A 26,626-nucleotide genomic window follows, 5' to 3' on the forward strand; every position below is an offset into this window, starting at 1 on the left:
TCTGTCCCACTTTTGTTTCAGTGGGGTCTCTTTGGGTCTCAGTAAAGATGGGAGGCAGACATGGGTTCTTATTAAATACCCTGAGCTAGGAGTCTCCGTGTCAGTGGTTCTCTGTGAAGGGGTCGTGGGCCCCTTTAAGATTATAATGAAACCTACCACAAGTTGGAACTTATATTTAAAATTTACATGTAATTTATGAAAACTATACATTTCATCTTAAAGACCTGTTCTCTTCTGGAGAGATACGTAGAAACTATCAACACTTGGAACTTCCTGAGGTTCAGGGGTTAAGACTCTACACTTCCACTGCAGGGGGCATGAGTTCGAGCCCTGGTCCGGGAACTAAAGATCCCACATGCTATGTGGCACAGCCAAAAAAGAAAAACACCTCAATCAAAAACTAGATGAAGGATGTAGCCAAACCAATAAAAGTGCAAATGACTAAACATATATATTTTTTAAAAAAGAAACTATCCATATGGTAGCCCCAGAGAGGAGGAAGAGGGGAGTTCTTCTTTCACAGTATAATGTGTTTACTTCAGTTCTGTACAGTGCAAGCATTACGATCTCAAAGTTGAAGAAATTAAAGAATTTAAATTTAAAATTAAATAAATTTTAAAGGAACTCATGTTCCAGTCCCTTGGGGCGATCACAAAATCACATATCTTTAGGGGCCAGGGAGGTCAGTGCCCATGGCTTTAGGACCATAGGCAGCAGTGGAAGCTGTGGCGACACGGAGCTTGCACACCCCACCCCAAGATGCTTAAATTTAGTGGCACGAAAAGCATGGTGTTCATCAAACTTCACTGGCCTGTTTTATTCATTTTGCCAAGCATTTCACAGAACCTCTTTAGTTAAACAGAGAATATTTACTGAGCACTTACTATGTTAAATGAACTTTACATACATGATTCTATTACTGTCAACCTGTGAGGCAGGGATTATTTTCTTCATTTTCATTTCACCGATGAGTAAGAGGAAGCTCAGTGAAGTGGCTGAAGGTCCCACAGCTATGAGAGTCGTTGGGCTGGGATTTCTTTAGTGGCTCTGACTCCCAAAGCCCAAGATTTTCCCTCCACATCACTGCCCATCAAGATGTGGTCCATGATGGGAACTTCCCTGATGGTCCAGTGGTTAAGACTTCACCTTCCAATGTAGGAGGTGTGGATTTGGTCAGCTAAGAGCCCATATGCCTGGTGGTCAAAAAAACCAAAACATGGAACAGAAGCAAATATTGTAACAAATTCAATAAAGACTTTTAAAATGGGCCACATTAAAAAAAAAAAAAAAAACACCTTTAAAACAAATGTGGTCCAAGATTCACCCACTCAGAAACCCCTGGGGAACTCATTAAAATACGTGCTCCCGGGCACTTCCCTGGTGGTCCAGTGTAAGACTCCCACTTCCACTGCCAGGGGCATGGGTTCAGTCCCGGGTTGGGGTCCTAAGATCCTGCATGCTGCATGGTGAGGTCAAAAACAAATAACTAAAAACTAAAATTCATGCTCCTGAATTCCACCTCAGACCTACTGACTCGGAGTCCCAGGGAGATGGGGATGGAAAACTGAATTTATAGTAAGCTTCCCTGGAGAGATTTGAAACATTATTTTTGAACAGGTGAAACAGACACTTGGTTAAAATATTCAAGAGGTTCAAAATGGGATAAATGCAGAGAGAGCCCCCCACTGCCTTCCCTGCTTGCACACTTCCCCTCTACCCGCTGTCCCCAAGAGGCAATCACTTTTCTTTGACTCAGCACATTGAAGTTTGAGGCCCATCTTAGTGTTTGCGGGATATACCAAGATGGGTAGGTTTCTGCACCCTAGAACTCACAAAAACCTTCAGGCAAGGCCATCAATCATTCAGGGGTAGGTGCCCCAGGAAGGGGTCTCAGAGTCACCAGATGGTAGGACTTCTGCTTGGGTGCATATCTGCAGCCTCTGTTTCTAGGACCTTCCAATCTGCTCAGCTGCCGCCATCACTTTGAGTAGGGGGCTGGTCCCTGCACAGGTGGTTCACAAGACCAGAAATGGACAGTGAGTGAGGGGCAGGTAAGGACCAGCAGAGGGGAGCCTACACACAAGTCCGGTCTGGAGGAATACGGAAGCGCAGTACCCAACCTTTCAAGCTGTGTTTCCCCTTGTTTGTGGCAACCATGACCTTCCCTTTGGGATAGATACTTTAAAATCAGTTGTGCTTAATCTTTCTGGGATCACAGACTCCTTTGGGAAGCCCATGAAAACTAGGGACCTCTCTAGAAAAATGCACAGACACTTAAACTCCACAGGCTAAGCTTCACAGAGGCCAGCCAAAATTCCCCAGGGGTGTCCAGGAGCTCCGAGTCCGGAACTTCTCTTTTGGAGGTGGTCCTTGTACTACACCGCTTGGCCCACTAAACTCTCTCTGTTCCTTTAGAGAGTCTGAACTTCGTTGCCACTTGCAGCGAAGTGCCCTGGATGAAGCAGAGGCTAGCTGGCCCAGTAGGTGGGGGCGCGGTGGCTCCGCCCCGAGCCTGGTCGCAGGGAGAGGGACCCCTAGACAGGTAACAGCTGCCACAGCGGGAGGGGGCGGTGCGCGGTGGGCGTCCTCCTCAGCTTCTAGCGTCATCCGGCTGGGCCCCTGTGCTGTGGGCGCATTTTCTGGGTTTTGTGGAGCGAACCCCCGCCCCGTCCCCGACCCCACCCCGGGTCGGAGGCGGGGAGAGCCGGCGCGGGGCCGCGGACAGAGCTGCGATGGGAGCCGGCGGGCTCCGCATTCATCATTGTTCCCCTAGCGCCTGGCACGGGTTGGGGCACAGGCAGGGTTGGTGATCCGAAGCGCGCCGGCCCTTCTGTGTCGCCCGTTCCCCGAGCTCTCGTCCCACAAGTGTTTCCTGAGCGCCTTCCGAGGACCAGTCCGGGAGCCGGGAGCTGGCGACTCAAGGAAAGGACGGGGGTTCAAGTCCAGCCGGCTCCGCGCGGCGAGGACCACGAAGCGCTGGTGCGGGCGCCGCGGGGCGCACGGGCCGCGGAGGGACCCGCGCGCGCCCCCGCCGCGCGCTCGTGACGGCGCCCCCGGCCCCGCCCCAGGCCTCCGCCTCCCGCGTCCCCCCTCCCCCCGGCTCGGCCGCGCTCGGGTCGGCGGGCTCCATGGGGAAAGCGGCCGCTCTCTGCCGAGGCAGCGGCTGCGGCGGCCGCTCCCGCGGGCTGTCGTCGCTCTTCACGGTTGTCCCCTGCCTGTCTTGCCACACGGCGGCGCCGAGCATGAACGCTCCCACGCCCGGCTCCGGACCGGAGCCCAAGCCTCAGCTTCAGCCGGTGCCCCAGCCTCAGCGGGAGCTGGTGTCAGAACAGGTGTTGGAGCCAGTTTCTGAGCGGGCGCCAGGATCGGAGCCTGAGCCCAAGAAGATGTCTGAGCCCAGGCCAGGGTTCAGACAGGAACTGGAACTGTTGCCGGCACTGGGGACTGGGTCAGGGCCCCGGGAAGAGTGGGGCTCAAACCCGGGGCCTGGGCCCCCCACCAAGGCCCCCTTTGAGCAGGTGCCGGCGCTGGGGCCAGCAGTGGGGAGCGTGCCCCTGATCAAACCTGAGTCAGGGTTGTTGCCGGCATCAAAGGACCCGCGCCCGGGGCAGGTGAAGACACACCTTGGGATGGCAGTGCCCCGGAGCAGCTCGCCGGGCGTTGTCCCCATGGTCTCACTTCCTCTGGACAACTTCAAGGGCTGGCTTCTCAAGTGGACCAACTACCTGAAGGGCTACCAGCGCCGCTGGTTCGTGCTCAGCAATGGCCTCCTGTCTTACTACAGGTATGGAGGTGTCAGGGTAGAGGCTGAGTTTGAAGGGTGGAGATGCTGCCATCATAGTGATGGAGGGCATCCAGGGTTGGAGGGTGTGACCACTGGCCCAGGATGTTTGGGAACAGGCAGTCTAGCAGGAGAAGTAACGCCTCTGGCCAACCTTCAACTCTGGCAGGGGAGTCCCCTGTGGACACGACCTTTGGAAAGCTTGAGTCTGGCCGAGTGAGCAGGGAGGTTGGAGTGAGGGAGTGATCTGGGGCCTGGGGACCCCTCTGGCCCTGGTGGCTGTGGGACCTGGGGCAGCTATCCACAGTCGGAACTCCCCACATCCTTGAAACAAGAGCTTTCTAGTTGAGCTACAATTACTGTATTTGGAGCTGAGGGGGCAGTAACCTTGTTCAGCCCTTAGGACCCGCATGTGGGAAAGGCTCCTGCTCCCTCCTCTGTGAGTCAGACTGCTTCCCACTTTCCCTAGAGTCTGCTGTTTGCCGACCTTGGCCTGGGGGCACAGCAGACTCAGCCTCCTCAGACACTTCAGGAGCCCATCTTGACATTCAATAGAGAATCAGGAAGTGTCCCACCGTGGCCTTTCTTATTCCTGAAGCAGCATGGGGCTCAAAATTGAAGTCTAGTGGTGAGATACCTAACACTGTATTCCACTGAAACGGATTGAAAGGGGGAAAGATCCTGAAGGCTGCCTTGGTATGTTTCCTGGGGACGGGTGGTTTAAACTTTGAGATCTTAGATCACTCTTTACCATAATAGATTCTCAAACCTGAGCAAGCATTGGGATTCGCTGAAGGGCTTGTTGAAACGTGGCTCCGCCATCCTGCTGAGTTCTGCTGCAGGGCGTCTAGGAGGGGCCCCACGAGTCAGCTTTTCTAACGAGCTCCCAGGCGGTGTTGCTTAGGACCACAGTCTAAGAAGCGCGGCTCCATTGTCACTGCAAACAGGAGAGCCCTGCCTTTCTGAAACTCAGGTCACTCTGCTCACTTTACTCAGCTGGGCAGTCTCTTCAGGTTACCCACTGGAGCATTCATGTGGTCCTTCCTAGCCTTTTTGGAACACGATTTCTAGAGGATAGTTGAATCTGTGACGCCCTTGATTATTTGGGACTGACCTTAAGCGATGGTTCCCCCTCTAAGTGGGGATCGAATCGCTGTCTTTAATTCCCGGCAGGGGGGAAAGCTGACCTGTGTTTCTCACGCGACCGTCTCGTGTGGTGTTGTGGTACCCCTTGGCCCTCTCGGCTGCACCATGCACATCACAGGACAGAGTGTTCTCAGAGCTAGGCGACTGAGCAAAATGAGATCCTTTTCCAAATGATGTTTTTATCCCATTTCTCGACCCTGTCTGGCATGTAAACATTCACCTACGCATGCAGTGATAGAGGTCATCAGTGATTTGCTATAAAGTGTCACCCTGTCTTCTTATAGGCAAGGGACGTAACGCATAGGACATGTCGACTGTGGACCACACATGAATAAATGTTCACTTATTTCATCCCCGAAATCACACTGTGAGGTGGGTTCCGGATTGTCTTCTTGTACAGATGAGGAGTCCTGAGGTTTGCCAGAGGGACGTGTCTTATCCAGAGCCACCGGACCAGGTAGGCAGTGGAGAGAGTCTGACTTAGGCCTTTTGCACTCCAAAGTCTGTGCCTGTCCCAGATGTGAGGACTGATGCCAGTTCCAACTTGAGTTCAGCATTTCTGAGTTATTTGTATCTTCCCAACTACTAAGAGTCAGTAGTCGGGGTCAAAGTAATGTTTATGAGTCTAGGGTCCATTGTGGCAGGAAGGCCTAGTTGTAGTGGAAAACGTGACCTCATGTGTTTTTGTTTTGTTTTAATCAGTAGAACAAAAATGTCCCCCTTTTTTTTTGGATATGAATAACTATGTATAGACAGTTGGCCTTTCAAGGTAACTTGAAATGTCTAGATTCTCTGGGTAGTGAAGAAAAATTCTCCTTGTTTGCTGATTAGATTGTGGGGACAAATACTGGTTTAGGGGAGAGGAAGGGGTGGGAACAAGTTTTCTCGTGTGTGTGTTTGCACAGTCCAGCTCTGTAGTTTGATTCGTGGACGTTTCTAGATTTCAAGATGGGCCAAGTTGTTGCTCCAGTCGCTTGGGTGGGATGAACGATCCCTGACGTTTATACAGCTTTCTCCCTCCTTTAGCCCCATGTGAGGCCACCACGAAGATGTTCTCAGTCCCATTTTACAGGAAGGGAAATTGAGGCTGAATAGTGAGCTTAAGGGGTGGTATATGCCAAGGTGCCCAGCCTGAAGGCGGTGTCTCCAGTGCCACAGAAACTGAGTTAGTCTCCGAGTGCAGAAAAGGCCCTTCTGCAGTGGAATCACGCCTCACTTCTCCCCTGCACTCCAGTTCTGCTTTGGTCTGCTTCTCCTCAGGCCTCCCAAGGCCTCAGGTGTTGACACCACTCTGCTGTCCCTGCTTGTGATCTGAATCCTGCCTTCCAGACCAGGCCTGGCCATCCTGCCTGCTGGGCTCAAGGGCTGAGCAGCCTCCAGGCCTGCTGCTCACAGTCTCGACAGCTCAGGGTGGGTTATCCAGGCCTCCGTCTGCACCCAGGTCCGTGGCTCTTTAAGTGTGTGTGGCTGGAATAGAGGCAAATTCTGGTGCTTGTGAGTTGCACACAGATTAAGAGAACTCTTTTTTCATGATCTCTTTTCTTTCTTTTTAGATGTGGCACGCAGAATCTTTAGTTGCAGCATGTGGGATCTAAGTTCCCTGACCAGGGTTTGAACCCAGGCCCCCTGCACTGGGAGCATGGAGTCCTAGACACTGGACCACCAGGGAAATCCCCAAAGTTACCATTTCTTTCATGATCTTTCCTTAGGGGCATGGTAGAGTCAGCGTTAGTGCTGGGTGACGTGGCTGCTGGGGAAGGACCTGGAGCCTCTTCTCTTGGTAGCTTCCCTTTTGGAAAAACTGTAAATTTTGTTTGTTTGTTTGTTTTGAAACTGAGCAAAGCCTAGTTTGGACATTTCTTGTGTTCTTTGCCTGATCCTATGCTCCAGCCTGCCTGTCTCCAAGATAACTGTCATTCCAAATCCTGATCAACATCCATTTTCTTTTTTTTAATTTAGTTTTATCTCATCTATATGCTGGAGAAGGAAATGGCAACCCACTCCAGTATTCTTGCCTGGGAAAATCCCATGGACAGAGGAGCCTGGTGGGCTGTAGTCCGTGGGGTCACAAAGAGTTGGACATGACTGAGTGACTAAGCACTCACATCTATATGCAATTAAAAAAAGAAGTTTTTCATTTCAACCACTTTAATTTTATTTTTAAAAATCTTGTTTTATTTTATTTTAAAATATTTATGTATTTGGTTGCACAAGGTATTAATTTCGGCATGTGGGATCTAGTTCCTTGACCAGGGATCAAATCCAGGCCCCCTGCAATTGGGAGCATGGAGTCTTAGCTGCTGGAGCAGCAGGGAAGTCCCTCAACCGTTTTTAACTGTGTGAAAAGGGATCTTGTACAACATATGATTTGGGGGGACTAATTTTGGGCGCTCTGTGACAGCCCGGGTTGAAAGTGTGCCTTTTACCTGTGTGCGCTCCTCTTGTTGTGCGTGCCTGCTCAGTAGCATCTGACTGCAGCCCCATGGACGGTAGCCTGCCAGGCTCCTCTGTCTGTGGAATTTCCCAGGCAAGAAGACTGGAGTGGGCTCCCACATCTCTTGTGTCTCCTGCAGTAGAGGAGACACAGTAGAGGTGGATTCTTTACCACTGAGCCACCTGGGAAGCCCTGCTCCTCTTGATGGGTGATTACAGAAACACTTGAATGCGTGCGGGAGTCCTTGCAGGTGAGATCACTGGGTTGTGGAGATTGTGAACGCCGAGCTCTTTTCCAGAGCAGTTGTGCTAGTTTATAGTCCCACTGGGAACAAATAAGAGCTTTTTGTGGATCTCTGATCTCTGTCCTTTGCAGCTCTTGGTATTGTCAGCGTTGACTTTGCCAATTAAATGAGTATTGCATCACAATCTTGACCTGCATTTCAGTCCCCGTTATTTTTACTTTGATAGAAAATCGGGGGCGGGGTGGGGGTTGGATTAGAATTTCTCCATTAAGTGTGGCTTCCTCGAGTGTTTCTGTCCTAGATTCTGCTGGAAAAGCTCACTCAAAGTCAAGTTTGTTCCAAGGGAGAAAGTACACAGTGCCAACAGCTGGGCTTAGTAACGTTCGTATTATCAGGAATAACAGGACGCTCTTTGTAAATATTGTCACATACTGAAAGCATTTCTGGGAGGTCTGGGTAATTGTTGGCAGGTTTTTACTTCTTTCCAACAATGTGCTAGGAATATAAATACAGGAGCAAGGTTATTCTATTGCCTGGCACACTTAATCACGTATTTGTTTGACTATGTGAATACCAATAACGGAAATATGGTTTTGTGCTCTTTTTTGGTTGTTAGTTCCCATTTAAAAACTTTCATCCAAAGTTCTCATCTCACAGGGAATGTGTAACTACCTGAAATTAGGGAAGAAATCATAATAATAATGCAGAATTTTCAAAGGTATGGGCTTCCCTGGTGGCTCAGCCGGTAAAGAATCTGCATGCAATGTGGGAGACCTGGGTTTGATCCCCAGGTTGGGAAGATCCCCTGGAGAAGGGAACAGCTACCCACTCCAGTATTCTGGTCTGGAGAATTCCTTGGACTGTATAGATTTGGCTCGTAAAGAGTCGGACTCGACTGAGCGACTTTCACTCTTCAAAGGTATTCAGTTCAGTTCAGTCACTCAGTTGTGTCCGACTCTTTGCAACCCCATGAATCGCAGCACGCCAGGCCTCCCTGTCCATCACCATCTCCTGGAGTTCACTCAAACTCACCTCCATCAAGTCAGTGATACCATCCAACCATCTCATCCTCTGTCGTCCCTTTCTCCTCGTGCCCCCAATCCCTCCCAGCATCAGAGTCTTTTCCAATGAGTCAACTCTTTGCATGAGGTGGCCAAAGTACTGGAGTTTCAGCCTTAGCATCATTCCTTCCAAAGAACACCCAGGGCTGATCTCCTTTAGAATGGACTGGTTGGATCTCCTTGAAGTCCAAGGGACTCTCAAGAGTCTTCTCCAACACCACAGTTCAAAAGCATCAATTCTTCGGCACTCAGCTTTCTTCACAGTCCAACTCATTAGCCCTTAACAAACACATGAAAAGATGCTCAACATCACTCACTATCAGAGAAATGCGAATCAAAACCACAGTGAGGTAACATCTCACACCGGTCAGAATGGCTGCCATCAGAAAGTCTACAAACAATAAATGCTGGAGAGGGTGAGGAGAAAAAGGAACCCTCTTACACTGTTGGTGGGAATGCAAACTAGTACAGCCACTATGGAGAACAGTGTGGAGATTCCTTAAAAAACTGAAAATAGAACTGCCATACAACCCCGAAATCCCACTGTTGGGCATACACACCAAGGAAACCAGAATTGAAAGAGATACGTGTACCCCAATGTTCATTGCAGCACTGTTTATAATAGCCAGGACATGGAAGCAACCTAGTTGTCCATCAGCAGACGAATGGATAAGAAAGCTGTGGTACATATACACAATGGACTATTACTCAGCCATTAAAAAGAATACATTTGAATCAGTTCTAATGAGGTGGATGAAACTGGAGCCTATTATACAGAGCTAAGTAAGTCAGAAAGAAAAACACCAATATAGTATATTAACTCATATATATGGAATTTAGAAAGATGGTAACGATGATCCTATATGCGAGACAGCAGATGTAAAGAACAGACTTTGGGACTCTGGGAGACGGCGAGGGTGGGATGATTTGAGAGGATAGCATTGAAACATGTATATTATCATATGTGAAACAGATCACTAGTCCAGGTTTGATGCATGAGACAGGGTGCTCGAGGCTGGTGCATTGGGATGACCCTGAGGGATGGGATGGGGAGGGAGGTGGAAGGGAGGGTCAGGATGAGGAACACATGTACACCCATGGCTGATTCATGTCAATGTATGGCAAAACCCACCACAATATTGTAAAGTAATTGGCCTCCAATTAAAATTTAAAAAAATAAATGGAAAAAAAAAGAAATCTTTTAAAAAAAAAGTATTAGCCTCAACAAGTCCTTATGGTGAGAGTGTTTGACACATAAGCTTTATCCACGTTAATGACACAGTTGATTTGATTAAACAAAAGTCTGTTCTGTTCTGTACAGGTTGCCTGCTCAGTAACATTAGAAATGACATTTGCTTCCCAGGAAATGATTTCAAGCAAATCATGAAGCGAAAACTTTAAAAAAATATTTGTTTGGCTGCATCGGGCCTTGGTTGTGGCACTCAGGATCTTCGTTGCGTCGTGTGGGATTTTTCACTGGTGCACAGTCTTCCTGGTTGTAGCACATGGTCTCCAGAGCGCGTGGACTCAGTCGTTGTGGTGAGTGGACTTGGTTGCTCAACCAGGGATTGATTCCGCATTCCCTGCATTGCAAGGCCAGTTCTTAACCACAGGACCACCAGGGAAGTCCACCCAAAAGGTTTCAATTTATTATTGTTCAGGCTAATCTGTGGGTAGGAATGGCGAAGCCAGTTATCGAGAAAGGGACCAAGGAAATTAGTCTGGGTCTATAAGAAAGCAGGCTTCAGTCAATTAAAAGTAAGTTTTCCAAGTCCTCCAGCTGAGGAAGCCCACTGAACACAGGGTGAATCGGGCCCACTTTAGGGTGGAGGCCAAGACGTTTTTGCCTGTAGGATGGATCGAGTACTCCTCCAGTGAGGCCAACTCTCAGAGGCAAGCTCTCCTGGAGACAGTATTTTTCCTCTGTGTATATAGTTTTATTGTTTATTTTTTGGCTGTGCTGGGCCCTTGTTGCTGCATGTGCTTTTTCTGCCCTTGTGGTGAGCGGGTGCTGCTCTGCAGCTGCAGCGCGCAGGCTCTCATTGCGGAGGCTTCTCGTTGCAGACCGTGGACTCTAGGGCACGGGCTCAGTGGTTGTGGTGCACGGGCTTAGTTGCTCATCAACGTGTGGGATCTTCTGGCATCAGGGATCTAACCCCTGTCTCTTTCATTGGCAGGCAGATTCTTTACCACTGAGCCATCAGGGAGGCCTAGTATTTTTTTTTTAATAAAGTTTTATTGGGACACAGTCATGCCCATTCATTTTTGTGGCTATGACTCCTTTTTTTTTTTTTTTTTGCAGCACTTCAAGTTTTGTGGGCTCTTAGTTCCCCGATCAGGGATTGAACTCTTGTCCTCATCAAAGAAAGCAGAGTCTTATATGTGACTGCGCAGTGAAAGTGTAGTCTTATCTTAATCCCCTGAGACAGTCTTTTTGATGTCAGTTTGGTGGTGGTTTAGTCACCAAGTTGTGTCCAACTCTTGTGACCCATGGACTGTAGCCTGCTAGGCTCCCCTGTCCATGGGATTCTCCAGGCAAAAATACTGGAGTGGGTTGCCATTGCCTTCTCCATGATGTCAGTTTAGGTGATGCTTAAAGGATGGAGCTAGAAAAGACCATCCAGTTGCAAAATGTCCCTGAAAACATGAAGTTGAAAGTACAAGTCTTCAGGTTAAGCCACTAGGTTATCCACCCCAGAAGGTGGCCTTATTATATTGGATTCAGCTTTAATTTGAAATATCATCCAGTATTTTATATTATGAGACCATAAGGAAGCTGGGAAGGAATGCATGGGTTGAAAATGTGTACACATTTCTTTAATGTTTATCACGAAGGTGTTGTAAAGAGCCTCCAAGAGGACTGGCAGTATGTTTTGGAGGAGACAGGGCACATCAGTGTTCTTAGCAAGGTCTTGTTTTTCAGTTGCTAAGTCATGTCCTACATGTTGGGACCCTGTGGACTTCAGCACACCAGGCTCCTCTGTCCTCCACTGTCTCCCGGAGTTTGCTCAGACTCATGTCCATTGAGTTGGTGATGCTGTCTAACCATCTCATCCTCTCCTGCTCCCTTCCCCTGTCGCCTTCAACTTTCCTAGCACCAGGATCTTTTCTAGCGGGTCGGCTCTTCATATCAGGTAGCCAGCTTCAGCTGGATTTTCAGCTTCAGTTACAGTCCTTCCAGTGAATATTCAGGGTTGATTTCCTTTAGGATTGACTGGTTTGATCTTGCAGTCCATGGGACTCTCAGGAGTCTTCTCCAGCACCACAATTTGAAAGCATCAATTATTTGATGCTCAGCCTTCTTTACGGTCTGACACTCACATCCATACATGACTATGGGAAAAGCCATAGCTTTGACCATACAGACCTTTGTGGGCAAAGTGATGTCTGCTTTTTAATATGTTGTCTAGGTTTGTCATAGCTTTCCTTGCAAGGAGAAGGCATCTTTTAGTGAGGTGTAGTCACACAAATTATAATTTCCCCACACAACCCGCTCCTCCTCCTGACCTCCCTTTCTTTGAATAGCTGGAAACCCAAGTCACGCTGCTTCCTGCCGCCCTCACCCTACATCAGATGGAACAGCCAAGCCCTGCCTGTCTCCTTCTCCGAGTCCACCCCTCCTCCCCATTGCTGGTGCCGCGTCATGGCTCAGGTCTGCCTTCTGCTGAGCTGGTGTCCCAGCCTCCAGCTTCTGCCCTGGACGGGGGCCCTGGTGTGGGGCCACCTGCCCGCCCCAAGGGCCCTATATTTCCCTGTCCTCTCCAGGAATCTCTTTCAACAGTCCCATCCCCTGTGTTAGCAGTCGCCTACTGTGGGTTTCTCACATTTGAAATATCCATAATGGCCCCAGACCGACCTAAGGACCACATCTTTCTCCTTTGGGAGTTTATAGGGTTGCTCTGTGGGCACCTCTGCAGACAGCTTTGTGCCAAAGGGACACTGTGGCCAAGTTTGGCATCTTCCTTTTTTTTTTTTTTAATTAAAAAAATCTTTTGGCAGGGGAGGCTGCGTGGATCGAATCTGGGCTCCCTGCACTGGGAGCACAGCATCCTAACCACTGGACAACCAGGGCCGTCTCATTTCAGGCACTTTTCTGACTAGACCTTCCCCAAGGCCCTTCTTGGATTTGTCAGGCTTGGGTTTGCCTGACTTGGGTTTGCCCAGGACGAGGGTACACTCGCCACATGGACCTCCTTCCTCTACAGGACCTTCCCTTTTACACCTTTGGTGAGATGTCTGGTGTGAGTTCTTCAGCTGCTGCAAAGCCTTGTACCTTCTTCAGGGAGGGTCTGTTAATCCAGGATCAGAGCCAGCACGCAGTCTGGAACATGGTGACAGCGAACGTACCGCAGCTTTGGTTGTATCCCTTATCGAGGGCCAACAATGTACAGGCAGCGTGGGAGACAAGCACGTGCGCATCGTGGAACCACGGGTGGAGGAGGAGGGGCCCAGTCTCCAGTTTCAGCAGTAATTACGTTCCTGGCCAGCCTCTGCCGGGGTCCAGCCCCGGCTGATCCAGGGTATTCAAAGGAGAGACGGCATAGGCGACCTATTTATTAAAATATTTATCAAAGATGTAAAGAGTAATAGAATGAGGATAGCTCAGTAGGAAAATTCAGTGGAGAAAAGAGGCTGAGTAGCTTGGTTTACGCAGGAGACCAATAAAACTTCAAGACAAGAAGTTTGCACCACTTACGTAGGCCGCAGGCATCCTTCCGTTCTCCCGAAGGAGAGGAGACACTGAGGCCTCCCCGTTCGGATCTTAGAAGCCCAGCATTTGGGAGAGAGAGCGACATGGGGAGACCAAGTTTCGGTGAGTTCCTGGTCCTAATCGAAGCCAGGCTTTCAAACTTATCATATGCAAAAGTTCAGGTGAATTACATCATCTTCTGGCAAGGAGGCCTGTTAACATTTTAAGAAACTTATTTTTCTCTAAAGGTGATTATTCCAAAGTCAGGCACCAGCCTCCAAAAAAGCACTGGACAAAGCTGCATTCCTATAGGGCAAGGTGAGGTGGGCTCAATCAAGAAAAGAATTAACTCAAAGGTCCAAGGTTACAAACATTGAGGCTACTACTTACATTTCTATACACCCATTATATCAATCAATACACTGCCAAGGACACAGTAGGTAAGGGGTATGGAGACTTAGCAGCAAACATTGGCCCAATAAGTGAAAAACCCTTCACCAATAGTTTCTAATCAATCTTTTAACTACTCAAAGGAATCTGTGTTTAGACAGTTTAGAACATCTCCTGCCTCTCACAGTTGGGAGGCTCTGAACAATCACATGTGGCCGGAAAAACCTATTCAGGCAGGCTAGAGGATTTCCAAAGGAGTTTGTAGGTTGAAACACTGTCACACCCAGAAATTATTAACTGGAGCTGTAAGCTAAGTCTTTTCAGAGAGAGGTAGTGGGGGACAGCCCCCGTAAAGTCAGAGGTGTAGGTGAAAGCACAGAACAGAAAGTAGGCAGACTGGTTTTGGGGATAGATGCTCGAGAATTTCTAGGGAGACCCCTGAGGCTTGATCCCGCCTTTGCGTATGCCAAGCCTCCTTCCTCATGACCTTTGCCACGGGCAGAGCTCGATCCCCGAAAGCCTCTGCATCCATCCTGGCCAGTCAGTGAGAGGCCAGCGGGTTCAGGCAAAGTGCTGTGGGGCTTCCCAGGGGGCTGGCTACTCAAGCCTGTGGCTTTCACACCTCCTGTAGTCTTCTGGGATGCAGTTGGCAAAAGATGTCAATAAAGAAAGACAGGCTTGTGAAAAGGATGTGAGGTTCCTTAAACCAAGATCAATATCTGTTTATCCCAGGAGGGAACAAAATATGGAGGAAATGGGCCTGTTTCCTGGACGACTACTCTGGATGGTGACATGCGGAGAGGAGATGATGAGCGATGCCCTGAACTAAAATTGATATTGGCAGCTTAGTGTGTGTTGAGTCACACACCAGGTGTCCCCACACGGACGTGGCTTAAGAGGTTCCCTTGGTAATTGCACACACGAAGCAAACTGTCAGCGAGTCTCTGGGCACTGTGTGCTTTTCTTCTTTTACGAGCGACTCTTTTCCCTCGTGTTTCCGCTTTTAAAAGTTCTCAGAGTTCCGATCACTTAGCTTCACCCCTCTTGGCCACTTGTCACCTGTTCAGCCACAGCTCTGTGCGTCGGATGCCGGTTTAATGACCTTGATGCACACCTTTTGATCTGCGTTGCTGGGCCATTGCCTAAACCAAAAAGGGCAGATGGCCTTGCTGAGCTGGCTCGGAGCCGGGCTGTGTTGTCCTCTGAAGCGGCAGTAGGTGTTGTCTCCCTAAATATAACTTGCAGTTTGTGGCTTCCCTGGACTCAGTGCTCACTGCCCTTCCCAGTCAGCTCCCTCCACCCTCCTTCTCTGTCTTCAAGTCTTCTTCTGCCCAGCCGACCTATTCTCCTTCTGCCAGCCACATGCCTTTCACTCTTCCCTTCAGATCCCTGCACCTACCACCTCCCAGCAAGAGCAACCCTGCCCACTGCTGTAGGTAGCCTAGCCAGGCAGCCGAATTCCAGGTCATCGCAGCCTGAACCTGCCTGGATCCCCCTGCGATGAGTGGGGCTGGCAGAACCATCGTTCCTCTGACGGCCCTTTTGCGTGGTGTCATTTGGCTGTGTACTCCTGTTAGCTGGCTGTTGGCCCGTCTCCTCCCCGCCAGAGCATGGGGCTGTGTCTTCTCTCTATGGTGTCCCCTGGGGTGCTGGGCATGGTGTCTTGTAGATTCCCAAATGCCAGTGGAAAAAAAAAATTTTTTTTTTTTTTTTCCACAGAAGCTACACATGGCCCCAGCTTCTCAGCTCCTATTCAGAGGCTTATCCTAAGACAAGGATATGTGATGAATTTGAGATCTCATTGTATTCATTTACATTTAAAACTCTTTGTTATAGAGAATTTAAAACATCTGTAAGAGTAGACAAGAGTAAAATGGACCCGTATTCATCCATCTCTCCAGTTTCAACAATTATTAACTTCCCGGCCAATCTTATTTCATCTGAGTGCCCTTACCCCACATCATTTTGAAGTGAACTTCAAATATCATACATCACCTGTAAATATTTCAGTATCTTTAAAGGATAAGGATTTTTTAAAAACATATCCACAGCACCATTGTTACAACTAAAATTAGCAATAATTCCTTATTATCATCAAATATCAAGTCAGTGTTCAAAGTTTCAGTGGTCTCAAATGCCATAAAGTTTTTTTCCTAAGTGTTTTTTTGATACATTTGTTTGTATCAGGACCTAAATAAGCTCTGCCTATAGAATGTCTGTGGGACTTCCCTGGTGGTCCAGTGGTTAAGAATCTGCCTTCCAATGCAGGGGATGTGGGTTTGATCCCTGTTCGGGGAACTAAGATCCCACAAGCCACTGGGAAACTGAGCCCATGTGCTCTGAAGCCCGCTCACCACAACTAGAGAGAAGCCTGCGCGCCACAGCGAGTATCCAGAGTGCTGTAACCAAGACCTGATGCAGCCAAATATATTAATCAATTTCTTAAAAGTTAGAAAAAAAGGATGTCTCTCTAGTTTTGCTGGTTGCCTCCTCTTGGTGTAGGTTAACATGTTCCTATGTCCTCTGTGGTTCCCTAGCTTGGCGGATGGAGCTGGAAACTTGATCAGGTGGTGACGTGTTCATCAGGAGCTCGTGATGTCTGGTAACTTCTTGGTCTTTGACGTTAGCGGGTGGTAGCAGTCAGTCTTAGATTAGCCTAATTCTATCATTCTTCCTCACTTATTTGCAGGAATACTTCTATAAAGAGAAATTTACCCTCATCTACTTGGGTTACTCAAGGATACAGTTCACACAGGAAAGGCAGAATAAATGGCGTGTCCACCCGCTGCTGCGTAGTCCTTACTGATACTCATCTCATCTGGCCTTCTCTTTGCCTAGTGCAGCCTCTTTGGTTGGTTCCGGAGTCCTCTGGAAAGGACCCTAATGGTGCTGATAGCGTCCCGTGTCCGGCTTGGAAAGATGTTCCAGGCTCTTCTTGCTCTTGTCTTGGCTCAGCCCTGGAGTCGGCCATTTCTGACTATACTCCAACGGGGAGGCTGGCAGGTGCTCGGATGAATCATGTGAAAACAGGAAACGGCCTCGACACCAGCCTGCTTTGACTTGCAGGAATCTTTAAAAGGAACGGAGGCAGAGGTACAAACCTCAATGTTCTGTTTGCCCGATGTCTTCGTGAGCTGGGCAGAGGCTGTTCTAGCTGTATTTAAGGTTTTTGAGTCATCAAGGAAATCTTCAACGCATGACACAAAAATTGTGATGGAGACAGTACCCTGTATTTTTACCCTGTTCTATCTTAGATTCCACTAATGACTATATTTGAACAGTGACTAGAGGTGTATAGGGCTTCCCTGTGGCTCAGCTGGTAAAGAATCTGCCTGCAGTGTGGGAGACCTGGGTTCGATCCCTGGGTTGGGAAGATCCCCTGGAGAAGGGAAAGGCTACCCACTCCAGTATTTTGGCCTGGAGAATCCCATGGACTGTATAGTCCGTGGGGTCGCGGAGAGCTGGGCACGCCTGAGTGACTGTCACTAGTGGCGTATAAGGTGCTTATGCCTGTGTCATCCCATTGGATGACAAACCCAGGGGGAAAGGTTGTCATCATGTCCTGGTAACAACTGAGAAAGCCAGGGTTTGTTCCACTGAGTTGGTGTCGCTTAGTGGGTGGCTGAGCTAAGATCTGAACCCCACACTTTCTGGAATTCCACCACCGGAGCCTGTCCTCTTAGTGTTAGAAGCTGTGTCTCCCACCCAAACAAGCCGTCCCTCCAGATCCCCCTGCTGTAGATACTTCTGGGTCCCACTTGGGAGACCTGCGGGTGGGCAGCCTCCCCCATGAAGAGATAGTGGGGGTCCTTTGTCCCCTCTCGGTTCCCACCAGTTCCCTTCATTCAGGAGATACCCTGCCTCGCCCGTCTTCAGGGTCAGTCCCTGCATGAGACCCCACAGCAGGCCCCTCCCCCCTTTTTTAAGCAGGACGTTTTGTTATCAGGTCTTTGCTAAACACTGAAACCGTTGGCAAGGTCAGCTGCCTAGTGCACTAGGCTTACCCGCTATCCACTGCCGCGGAACTCTGAGGCTTAAAATAACAACAATGCTTTTATTATTGCCCACAGTTTTCTGTTGGGTGGGAATTCAGAAAGGGCTTGGACAGTTCTGGCTCAGGCCCTCGAGTGGGGCCGCAGTCAGCTGGTGGCTGGGGTTGGGATGGCAGGTTCTGGAGCATCTGGAGGCTGGCCGAGCCTCTCTCTCAATCCACAGGGTCTCAGAGCTCCTCCTTGTGCTGTCCACATGGCTGGTTTGGGCTGTAGCACAGTGGCTTCAGAGCAGATAGGCTGCTTCCCTTGGGGCTGGTTTCCCTCAGAGGGAGCATCCCAAGAGAGCAGGGCAGACAGGCACGGACCAGACCTCTGATCCGGAGACTGCGTTTTCAGCAGAACTGCTTTGATCGCTGGACCCAGAGTTGTCTTAGATCCTTAAGCCAGTTTGAGTTCATTTTTGTGTATGTGTAAGTTAAGGGTCCAATCTCACTTATTTGCGTGTGGATACAGTATCCAGTTTTTCCAGCACCATTAGTTGAAGCGGGCTTCCCAGGTGGCGCGGTGGTAATGAATCCACCCTGCAAGGGAGGAGCCGCAGGAGATGCAGGCTCCATCCCTAGGTCGGAAAGATTTCCTGGAGGAGGAAATGGCAACCCCCTCCAGTATTCTCGCCTGGAGAATCCCATGGACAGAGGAGCCTGGCGGGCTACAGTCCGTGGGGTCACACAAATAGTTGGACACGACTAAGCCTGCACATGACAGCAAATTTGTTGAAGAGAACTGTCCTGTCCCCATTGAGTGGTCTCGGCACCCTGTCAAAGATCACTTGACCACATATGCAAAGGTGGAAACCAAACTCTTTTGGAAAACATGGTCACTCACTGAACGTGCCAGCCTGTCATCCTCAGGGTCTAGCTGTGGCTCTGTTCCCAGGGACCGTGGGAAGCGAAGTCCAGGAAGATGGACCTCTTTGGTTGCGTCTCCCTTCTCGAGACCGCTGTGACCAGCTGCAGAGCCCTCTACTCACACAGAGTGTTTGCAGTAGCCTAAGAGGAGGCGGGCGGAGATCAGGAGCAGACGCTGAGGTTGCCCACAGAGGCTGCTGACAGGCGCCTGCTTTTCCACACTGGAGCCTCCTTCTCCACCTTCCCTTCCTCCTGTACGCGTGCAGCCCGTTCACCCACAGGACCAGCCTCAGCTCTGCCTCTCCAGGGTCATCTGACCTCGTCCTCCACAGTCACACTCTGGTAACAGCAGGCTCTGACTGTCCTGACAGGAGAAGGAGTTAGAGCTGGGTCCTCAGCTCACTTTCCTCCTGGATCAGGCAGCCCCAAAGCAGACCACCCCCAAACCCAGAGGCTTAAAGCAAGGAGGGGGTCGGGACTTCTAAGACTCGGCACTCCCAATACAAGGGGCCTGAGCTCCATCCCTGGTCAGGGAACTAGATCCCACATGCTGCAGCTAAGACCTGGTGCAGCCAAATAAATAAAAATTAATTTAAAAAACATTAAAAAAAATAAAGCAAGGGAGGCAGTTATTTTTGTTTGCGTATCTCCCCAGCTCTGCCTCAGCAAGAGACACTCTGCTCCCCCCTCTGCCCTGTGGGCTGGGGGAGCCATGCACCCACATTCCTGTCCACACCCCACTGGCCGAGTCCAAGCACATAACCCCACCCAGTGTCGGTGGGGTGGGAATTCACCCACTTCCCACTCCAGTGTGTGATCCTGCAAAGCCCTGTGGCAAAGGACATGGGCATGTAAGTGTAATTCAAGGAGGCTTTTAAGAATTGGCGGGGAGGGAAAAAAGCTTCAGTTTATCCCAACCTCCAACCTCCCTTTCAGCTATCACACTCTTCATTTGCAGGGTGAGCTCCGGGGTTCCTTCCAGCCCCAGCCTCCTGAGAACTTGATAGTTCAACCAACTGGAAGAAAGGGAGATGAGCTATCAGAAATGATTTATGCCTGGCACTGAGCTTGGCACGTTGAGGGGCGCAGGTCTGTTGACTCAGTGGCTTGGAGGTCAGAGTCCAGGCAGCGGGGAGCTGGTGGCTGAGCTGGTAGAGGAGGACCGATGGATGCTTCTGCTGGGCATCCCGTGTCCTCTGGCCTCCCTGCTCCTGCACAGACCTGTGGGAGCTCTCTGGGGCTGCAGCAGCGGCATCCAGGTGCTCGTCCTCCTACTGTTGATATTGGATTTGGTCTGGGGGCAGCGGAGGCCCCTGCCCTGAGCCCAGGGGAGCATGGGAATAGAGCTAATGGCGTTTCCAGGTCCCAGTCTGGGGAGACTTGTGAGCAGGCTGGGTGGGGACAAGGAAGGCACTGCCCCTGAATTTTCCGCTTTTAGAAAATTAAATTATTTTGCCAGATGCAGGCACAGAGCGATTTTCTTCATCTGAGTCCCGCAGTTGTCCTAAACTTGACTTTATTTTGCCTGTCGGTTTACCGAGTCTGTGCCTCCTGTACGTGGGATGACAACATTCTCGGCCTCTGAGCAGACTCCCGTGGTGCCTCCTCTCCCACCGGAGCCAGCTCCACGACCCGCTGTTGCCTGCAGCCCACCCGCCCCCTCCCACTGCGGTCCTGGTTTGTAGGCGGCGGCGTTGTGTCTTCTCTGCACGTGCGGCTGCTGGAGGCCAGGACCCTAGGTCACGTTTCCTCCCACAAGGCCCATCGCACGCTAGATCAGCGTTGAGTGACTTAGCCGGCCACGCACTGCACAGACCTGCCACTGGGGCCTGGGAAGCTGGTGGGGGGAGAATGTCTAGGTAGAAAAGGAAGGCAAAGGTCACCTTGTCCAACCATCTGTCTGTTCGTTGACTTCTTTATTTTTCATTTATCATTTTTTATTGGCGTATGGTTGCCTTACAACGTTGCGTTCGTTTCTGCTGTACGACAAAGTGAACCAGCTCTTAAGTACGCATACATCGCCTCCCTCTCGAACTCCAACCCCCGTCCCAGCCTCTAGGTCATCGCAGAGCATCGAGTTGAGCTCCCTGTGCTCTACAGCAAGTTCCCACTAGCTGTCTGTTTTACACTTGGTAGCGCGTATACACTGATTTCTTCCGGTAGCATTTCTGCCCCCTCAGCACCAGCCTTGCGCAAATCTCTCAGGTGACAGAGAATAAACCTTCATCTCCCAAGATAAGCTGGGCTTCCTTAGATAATTCTGTTAGAGCGTCCTTCTTCCATTGATCCGAGATGGGTTTCCAGACAGCACCTGTCCTCGCTGGGGGGGATTCTCTGCCCTGCAATGGCTGGACTTACCCTGTCCGTGTGGCCCCACTGTTCATCCTCAGAGAGACTGACTTAGCATCCTGTGTTTTCTCTATTGTTCCACGACAGTCGCACAACCTTCAGTGGCAGAAAACAATAATAAGCACCTCACTGTTTCCGTGAGTCAGGAGTTCATGAGCAGGTGGCTAGCTGGAGGAGCCGTGGCTGGGGATGGTCTCATGAGGGCGACACTCACCTGAAGGCTCGACCGGGGCTGGTGGATGCATGTCCAAGGCCACTCCCTCCACCCGCCGGGGCCAAGTGGCGCTGGCCGTGGACAGGAGGCCTCTGCTCCTGGCTCCGTGGGCCTGTCCGAAGTGTCCTCACAGCATGGCTGCTGGCTTTCCCCAGGAGGAGTGATCCTGGAGTGAGCACGCAGGAAGAAACACTTGGTAAGCTCTTTCATAAGTGACGGGGATGTTCTGAATGGAAGAATTTTGCAGGCAGCGAATGCTTAACGAGTGAGAGCCTCCTGTGTAACCCCACACTCCTGTTTAACTGGTCCGGTCAAGGAGAGCGGGCTGGATTTGCCAGAGGATGAAGAAACATACCTGAGGTCTCTCTCGGGGGTAGCCATGCTGTGGACTATCCTTCTGGAGCTGAAGAACTGTGTCGTGGGGAGACCCCTCTTTGCTGACGGTACCCTTCCCTCGCTCAGTCCAGATGCTGGGGGAGGGACAGAAGGCCACGTGCTCTTTTCTTTTTTTCTTTGAATCTTTATTGATTTGGCCATTGCAGGTCTTCATTGCGGCACACGGGATCTTTCGTCTTCATTGCGGCACGTGGGGTCTTTAGCTGAGACATTTGAACTCTTAGTTGTGGCCTGTGGGAAGGATCTAGTTCCCTGACCAAGGATCAAACCCAGGCCCTCTGCATTGGGAGTGTGAGGTCCTAGCTACTGGACTGCCCAAGGAGTCCCAGAAGGCCACACACCCTTGCTGGATGCTGTGGGGGCCCGGGAGAGAGAGACCGTCCCACAGAGACCCTAACTGCCTCTGTCTTACTCACCGACCAGACCCCGGGGCCTGGCCTGCCATGTTGACTGAAGGAAAGAATGAACGTGCACGGGGGTGAAGGTGGTTTTGAACTCAGCCTCTGTTCGGGAGTCCATGACGATGGTGTGGGAACTTTGATTTTGCAGGCTGCTGTCATGGCTTGACAGGAATTGAGCTGCTGTTTCTGCTTCCATCGAAGCTGGGTAGGAGTCAACTTTTATGTAAGATTATTTCATGTAATATTAATGTCAGTGCCTATAATACCAGAGGCCATGAAGGGAAGAAGAATTCTTGAATAAATTACACGTCTCACCATCAGTAAACTCATGATCTACATTTAAATTTGTAATTGTCCTTTGCTGTTGTCGTTGAGTTGCTCAGTCACGTCCGACTTGTGACCCCATAGACTGCAGCACGCCAGGCTTCCCTGTCCTTCACTATCCCCTGGAGTTTGCTCAGACTTATGACCATTGAGACGGTGATGCCATCCAATCAACTCATCCTTTCACCCCCTTCTCCTGCCCTCAGTCTTTCCCAGCATCAGGGTCTTTTCCAATGAGTCCACTCTTCAAATCAGGTGGCCAAAGTATTGGAGCTTCAGCTTCATCATCAGTCCTTCAGTGAATATTCAGGACTGATTTCCTTTAGGATGGACTGGTTTGATCTCTTTGCTGTCCAAGGGACTCTCAAGAGTCTTCTTCAACATCACAGTTCAAAAGCATCAATTCTTCAGCACTTAGCCCTCTTTAAGGTCCAACTCTCACATCCATGCATGACTCCTGGAAAAACCACAGCTTTGATAATACGGACCTTTGTTGGCAAAATGGTACCTCTGCTTTTTGATATGCTGTCAAGATTTGTCATAGTGTGTTAAATTCTGATTTCTTAATTGACATTTTAATCTTCCTCTTGTCTTGGTAACTGATTTTCTTTTTTAGAGCTTCCTTTGCTTGATGTGGGCTTTCAGCTGATAAAGAATCTGCCTGCAATGTTGGAGACCTGGGTTTGATTCCTGGGTTGGGAAGATCCCCTGGAGAAAGGAACAGCTACCCACTCCAGTATTCTGGCCTGGGGAATTCCCTGGACTGTACAGTCCATGGGGTTGCAAAGAGTAGGACATGACTTTCACTTTCCTTTGCTTGATGTGGCATTTGGGGAGGGGGTTATGTTAGTGCTGCTGAATTTTTAAGCTCAGAGATCGCTTGTTAAAGGAAGAATCTAGGATGCTGTAGATCGTGACTGCAGCTACATGGATTGTGTGATGATTTAAAAAATTAAATCTGTTCAAGTACCCTGAATTGTTCTGTGTAGGCTCATGACTGAGCTCAAAATAGATCCTGTCCTGTGCCCTAGGGACCCGTCATCTCGCTCCAGAGACACTTGCGCACGCAGCCCCATTCCTGGGCTGGCTCACAGGGACCCGTCCCCAGAGTCCTTCAGCGCCGCCGTTGGCCATCAGCATACACAGGAGGGACAAACTTAAAATGTGACAGATTTTAAATGGATTTTATTTACTATGGAAATTTTCAAACACATAAAAGTAGCTGATACCCATCACCTGGTGCCAGCGAGTCCCACCGTAAGGCCTCCCTGCCCTCCCCTGATGTGAAGTCAGTCCTGTGGAGACTTCCCTGGTAGTCCAGTGGGTGAGACCTGGCCTTCCAGCACAGGGACTGCGGGTTCGATCCCTGGTAGGGGAGCTAAGATCGCTCATGCCTCACTGCCCTCAAACCAGAACATAAAGCACAGAAGCAGTATTGTAACAAATTCAATAAAGACTTTTAAAAATGGTCCACATAAAAAAATTCTTTATAAATTTGAAGTAAGTCCCAGACATCTTTTACTTAATGCCAAGAATTACGTTAAAAAATAATTTTAATAATAGTGAATATTTGTAAATATTAGGTATCTCTTTAGAGATGAAGGTTTCTTAAAAATTCATCTAAATGGCATTAAAATGCCTAAAAGTTTAACAATAATTCCTTAATATTATCAAATATCCAGTAAATATTAAAATTTCCCCACTGATTTTTTTAAAAATTAAAAACGTGTAGGCACTCAATGGGTATTTATTGAATGAAAATTTCTTTAAATTCAATGGTTCTTTATAATTTTCACAAGGTTCACACACATGATTTCATATAATCCTATAATAAATTTTCCCCATTGATTACAAATTTTTTTTACAGTTTCCAGAAATCCAAATAGAGTCCATTCAGTATAACTGTTGCTACTTCTCAGATTTTTTAAAATAAACTTTTTGTTTTGAAATAATTTCAAAAATTACAAGAATAGTACCAAGAATGCCCACCTCTCAGATCCCTCAATTATTTTTCTTAATATTTATATTCATTTATTTGGCTGCCCCTAGTCCCAGCAGCAACCATGCTTCAGATGGTAAAGAATCCACCTGCAGTGTGGGAGACTCGGATGGGATCCCTGGGTTGGGAAGATCCCCTGGAGAAGGGAATGGCAGCCCACTCCAGGGAGGGTCTCATGGACAGAGGAACCCAGCGGGGCCACAGTCCATGGGTGATAAAGAGTCGCGCCTGACTGAGCAGCTAGCACTTTCACTTTCAGTCCCAGGGGTAGCGCACAGGGTCTTGGATCTTAGTTATGGCATCAGGGCTCCAGCTCCCTGAGCAGGGATCAAAGCCCGGCGCCCTGCATTGGGAGCACAGCATCCCCGTCCCTGGATCACCAGGGAAGTCCCTCCCCAAACTGTTAATATACGTCATCTACGTTACCAGCCTCTAGAAGGAAATGGCAGTATTCTTGTCACACCAGTATTCTTGCCTGGAAAATCCCATGGACAGAGGAGCCTGGTGGGTTATAGTCCATAGGGTCACAGAGTTGGACACGACTGAAGCCACTTAGCACAGCAATATATTTGTATTCTTTTTTTTTAACTCTTTAAGAACAAGTATCAGACGTGAGGCCTGTGGTCACATAACACATCAGCGTGCATTCCTTACCCAGAACGTTCTCTGACATACGCAGAGTGTAACCACTGACACGGCGCTCCCATCCAACCCGTGGACCCCGTCTGTATTTGCCAGTTGTCCCAATCACATCCCTTCAAGAAGATCCACTCCCGACCATAGATTGCATTTGGTTGTCCTGTCTTGTCACTTTCGTTTCGGTCTGGAACAGTTTTCCATTTTCCCTTGTCTTTGGTGGCCTGAGAGTTTTTGAGAAACTCAGGCCGGTTACTTTGTAGAATATGCCTCAGTATGGGGTTGCCTGGAGCGCCCTTATGTTTAGGAGCAGTCCTGCATTTGCGGAACACCGTAGGACGCATACTTGTCTTTCACAGTGCTCCGTATCAGGAGGCACACCATGGTTTTTTTTTGTTTCTTTCTGGCATGTGGGATCTTAGTTCCTCAACGAGGAATCAACCCCAGACCCCCTGCATGGGAAGCTCAGATTCTTAACCGCTGGACTACCAGGGAAGTCCCAGGAGGCACACCGTGTTGATTTGTCCTACTGCTAACAAATGTGGCTTCCATCATTTCGTTAAGATGGTGTTTGCCAGGTTTTTCCAACTGTGAAGTTACTTTTATAATATTAATTTAATGACTGATTAGAAAATATTTTTATGGGGAGACACCTTGAGGCTCTGTAAAACTGTTCCTCACCTAGCATCCCCACTGGTGTTTAACACTGTTTGGCGATTCTTGCTGGACTCAGTCATAACTTTGATGGTTGCTCTTTAAAAAGAGCTTTTCCCTATTCACTTATTTATGTCAGAGTGAATTCATGGATTTCTAGCTTATCCAGTGGGTTAATATCTATCATTATCATTTATTTTGATGCTCAAGTTGTCCTGGATTTGGGTAAGAGGAATCTTTTTATCTAACCTATTATTTATTTATTTTTAAAAATACGCATTCGTTTATTTGACTGCGTTGGGTCTTACTTACAGCACCTGGGATCTTTATTGCATCATGGGGGATCTTTCCTAGCGGCACACGGACTCTCTAGTTGTGGCACCCAGGCTTAGTTGCTCTGAGACATGTGGGATCTTAGTTTCCTGACCACGGATGGAACCCATGTCTCATGCATTGCAAGGTGGATTCTCAACCACTGGACCACCAGGGATGTCCCAGCTTTTGTCTTTCTGTATGTCTGGGTTGAAACTTGCTGCCTGTCCTTTTTTTTTTTTCCCTTGCCCGTAGACATTTTTTTGTGAAAATCCCCCAGAAAGCATAGTCCAAGGCAAGAAATGTTAAAGAGTCAACCCTTTGAGAGGTGCGATCACAGGGCAGTGAAGCAGAATTGGGGAGTGGAAGGACAGAAGCGATGATGCAGTGCGCTTGCTTTGCTGGATGTCGCTTCACCTTGAGCGGCAGAGACACAGTGGGCCTGGCGCACAGACTCCTCTAGAACACATGTGAGGAGAAAGCGTGCCGCCGAGCAGAACACATGTGAGGAGAAAGCGTGCTGCCGAGCAGTCCGCAGAAGCAAAGGCGGGGGAGGTGGTATCTGCCCTGTTTGCCCCCATTTCCTGATTCCCGCTGTCATTTTATGCAAGTCCATAAGCAGAGGGACAGCTGGACAAGGAGGAGGCACTGACCCAGAGACAGAGGAGGAGGCAGTCAGGGGAACTGGAGAAAAC

General features: G+C 49.2%; 1 protein-coding gene across 1 annotated transcript in view; it reads left to right on the top strand.

Moving 5' to 3' along the window:
* Positions 1-3,087: 3,087 nt before the first annotated feature.
* OSBP2 (oxysterol binding protein 2) overlaps positions 3,088-26,626 on the top strand; it is a 123,856-nt gene continuing 100,317 nt past the window's right edge. The window contains exon 1 of the mRNA XM_061385376.1: positions 3,088-3,784. Coding sequence (XP_061241360.1) covers positions 3,129-3,784 — 656 coding nt within the window. The 5' untranslated portion in view covers positions 3,088-3,128. The remainder of the gene's footprint in view (positions 3,785-26,626) is intronic.

This window comes from Bos javanicus, chromosome 17, assembly GCF_032452875.1.
Source record: "Bos javanicus breed banteng chromosome 17, ARS-OSU_banteng_1.0, whole genome shotgun sequence".
In the NCBI taxonomy this organism is placed as follows: domain Eukaryota; kingdom Metazoa; phylum Chordata; class Mammalia; order Artiodactyla; family Bovidae; genus Bos; species Bos javanicus.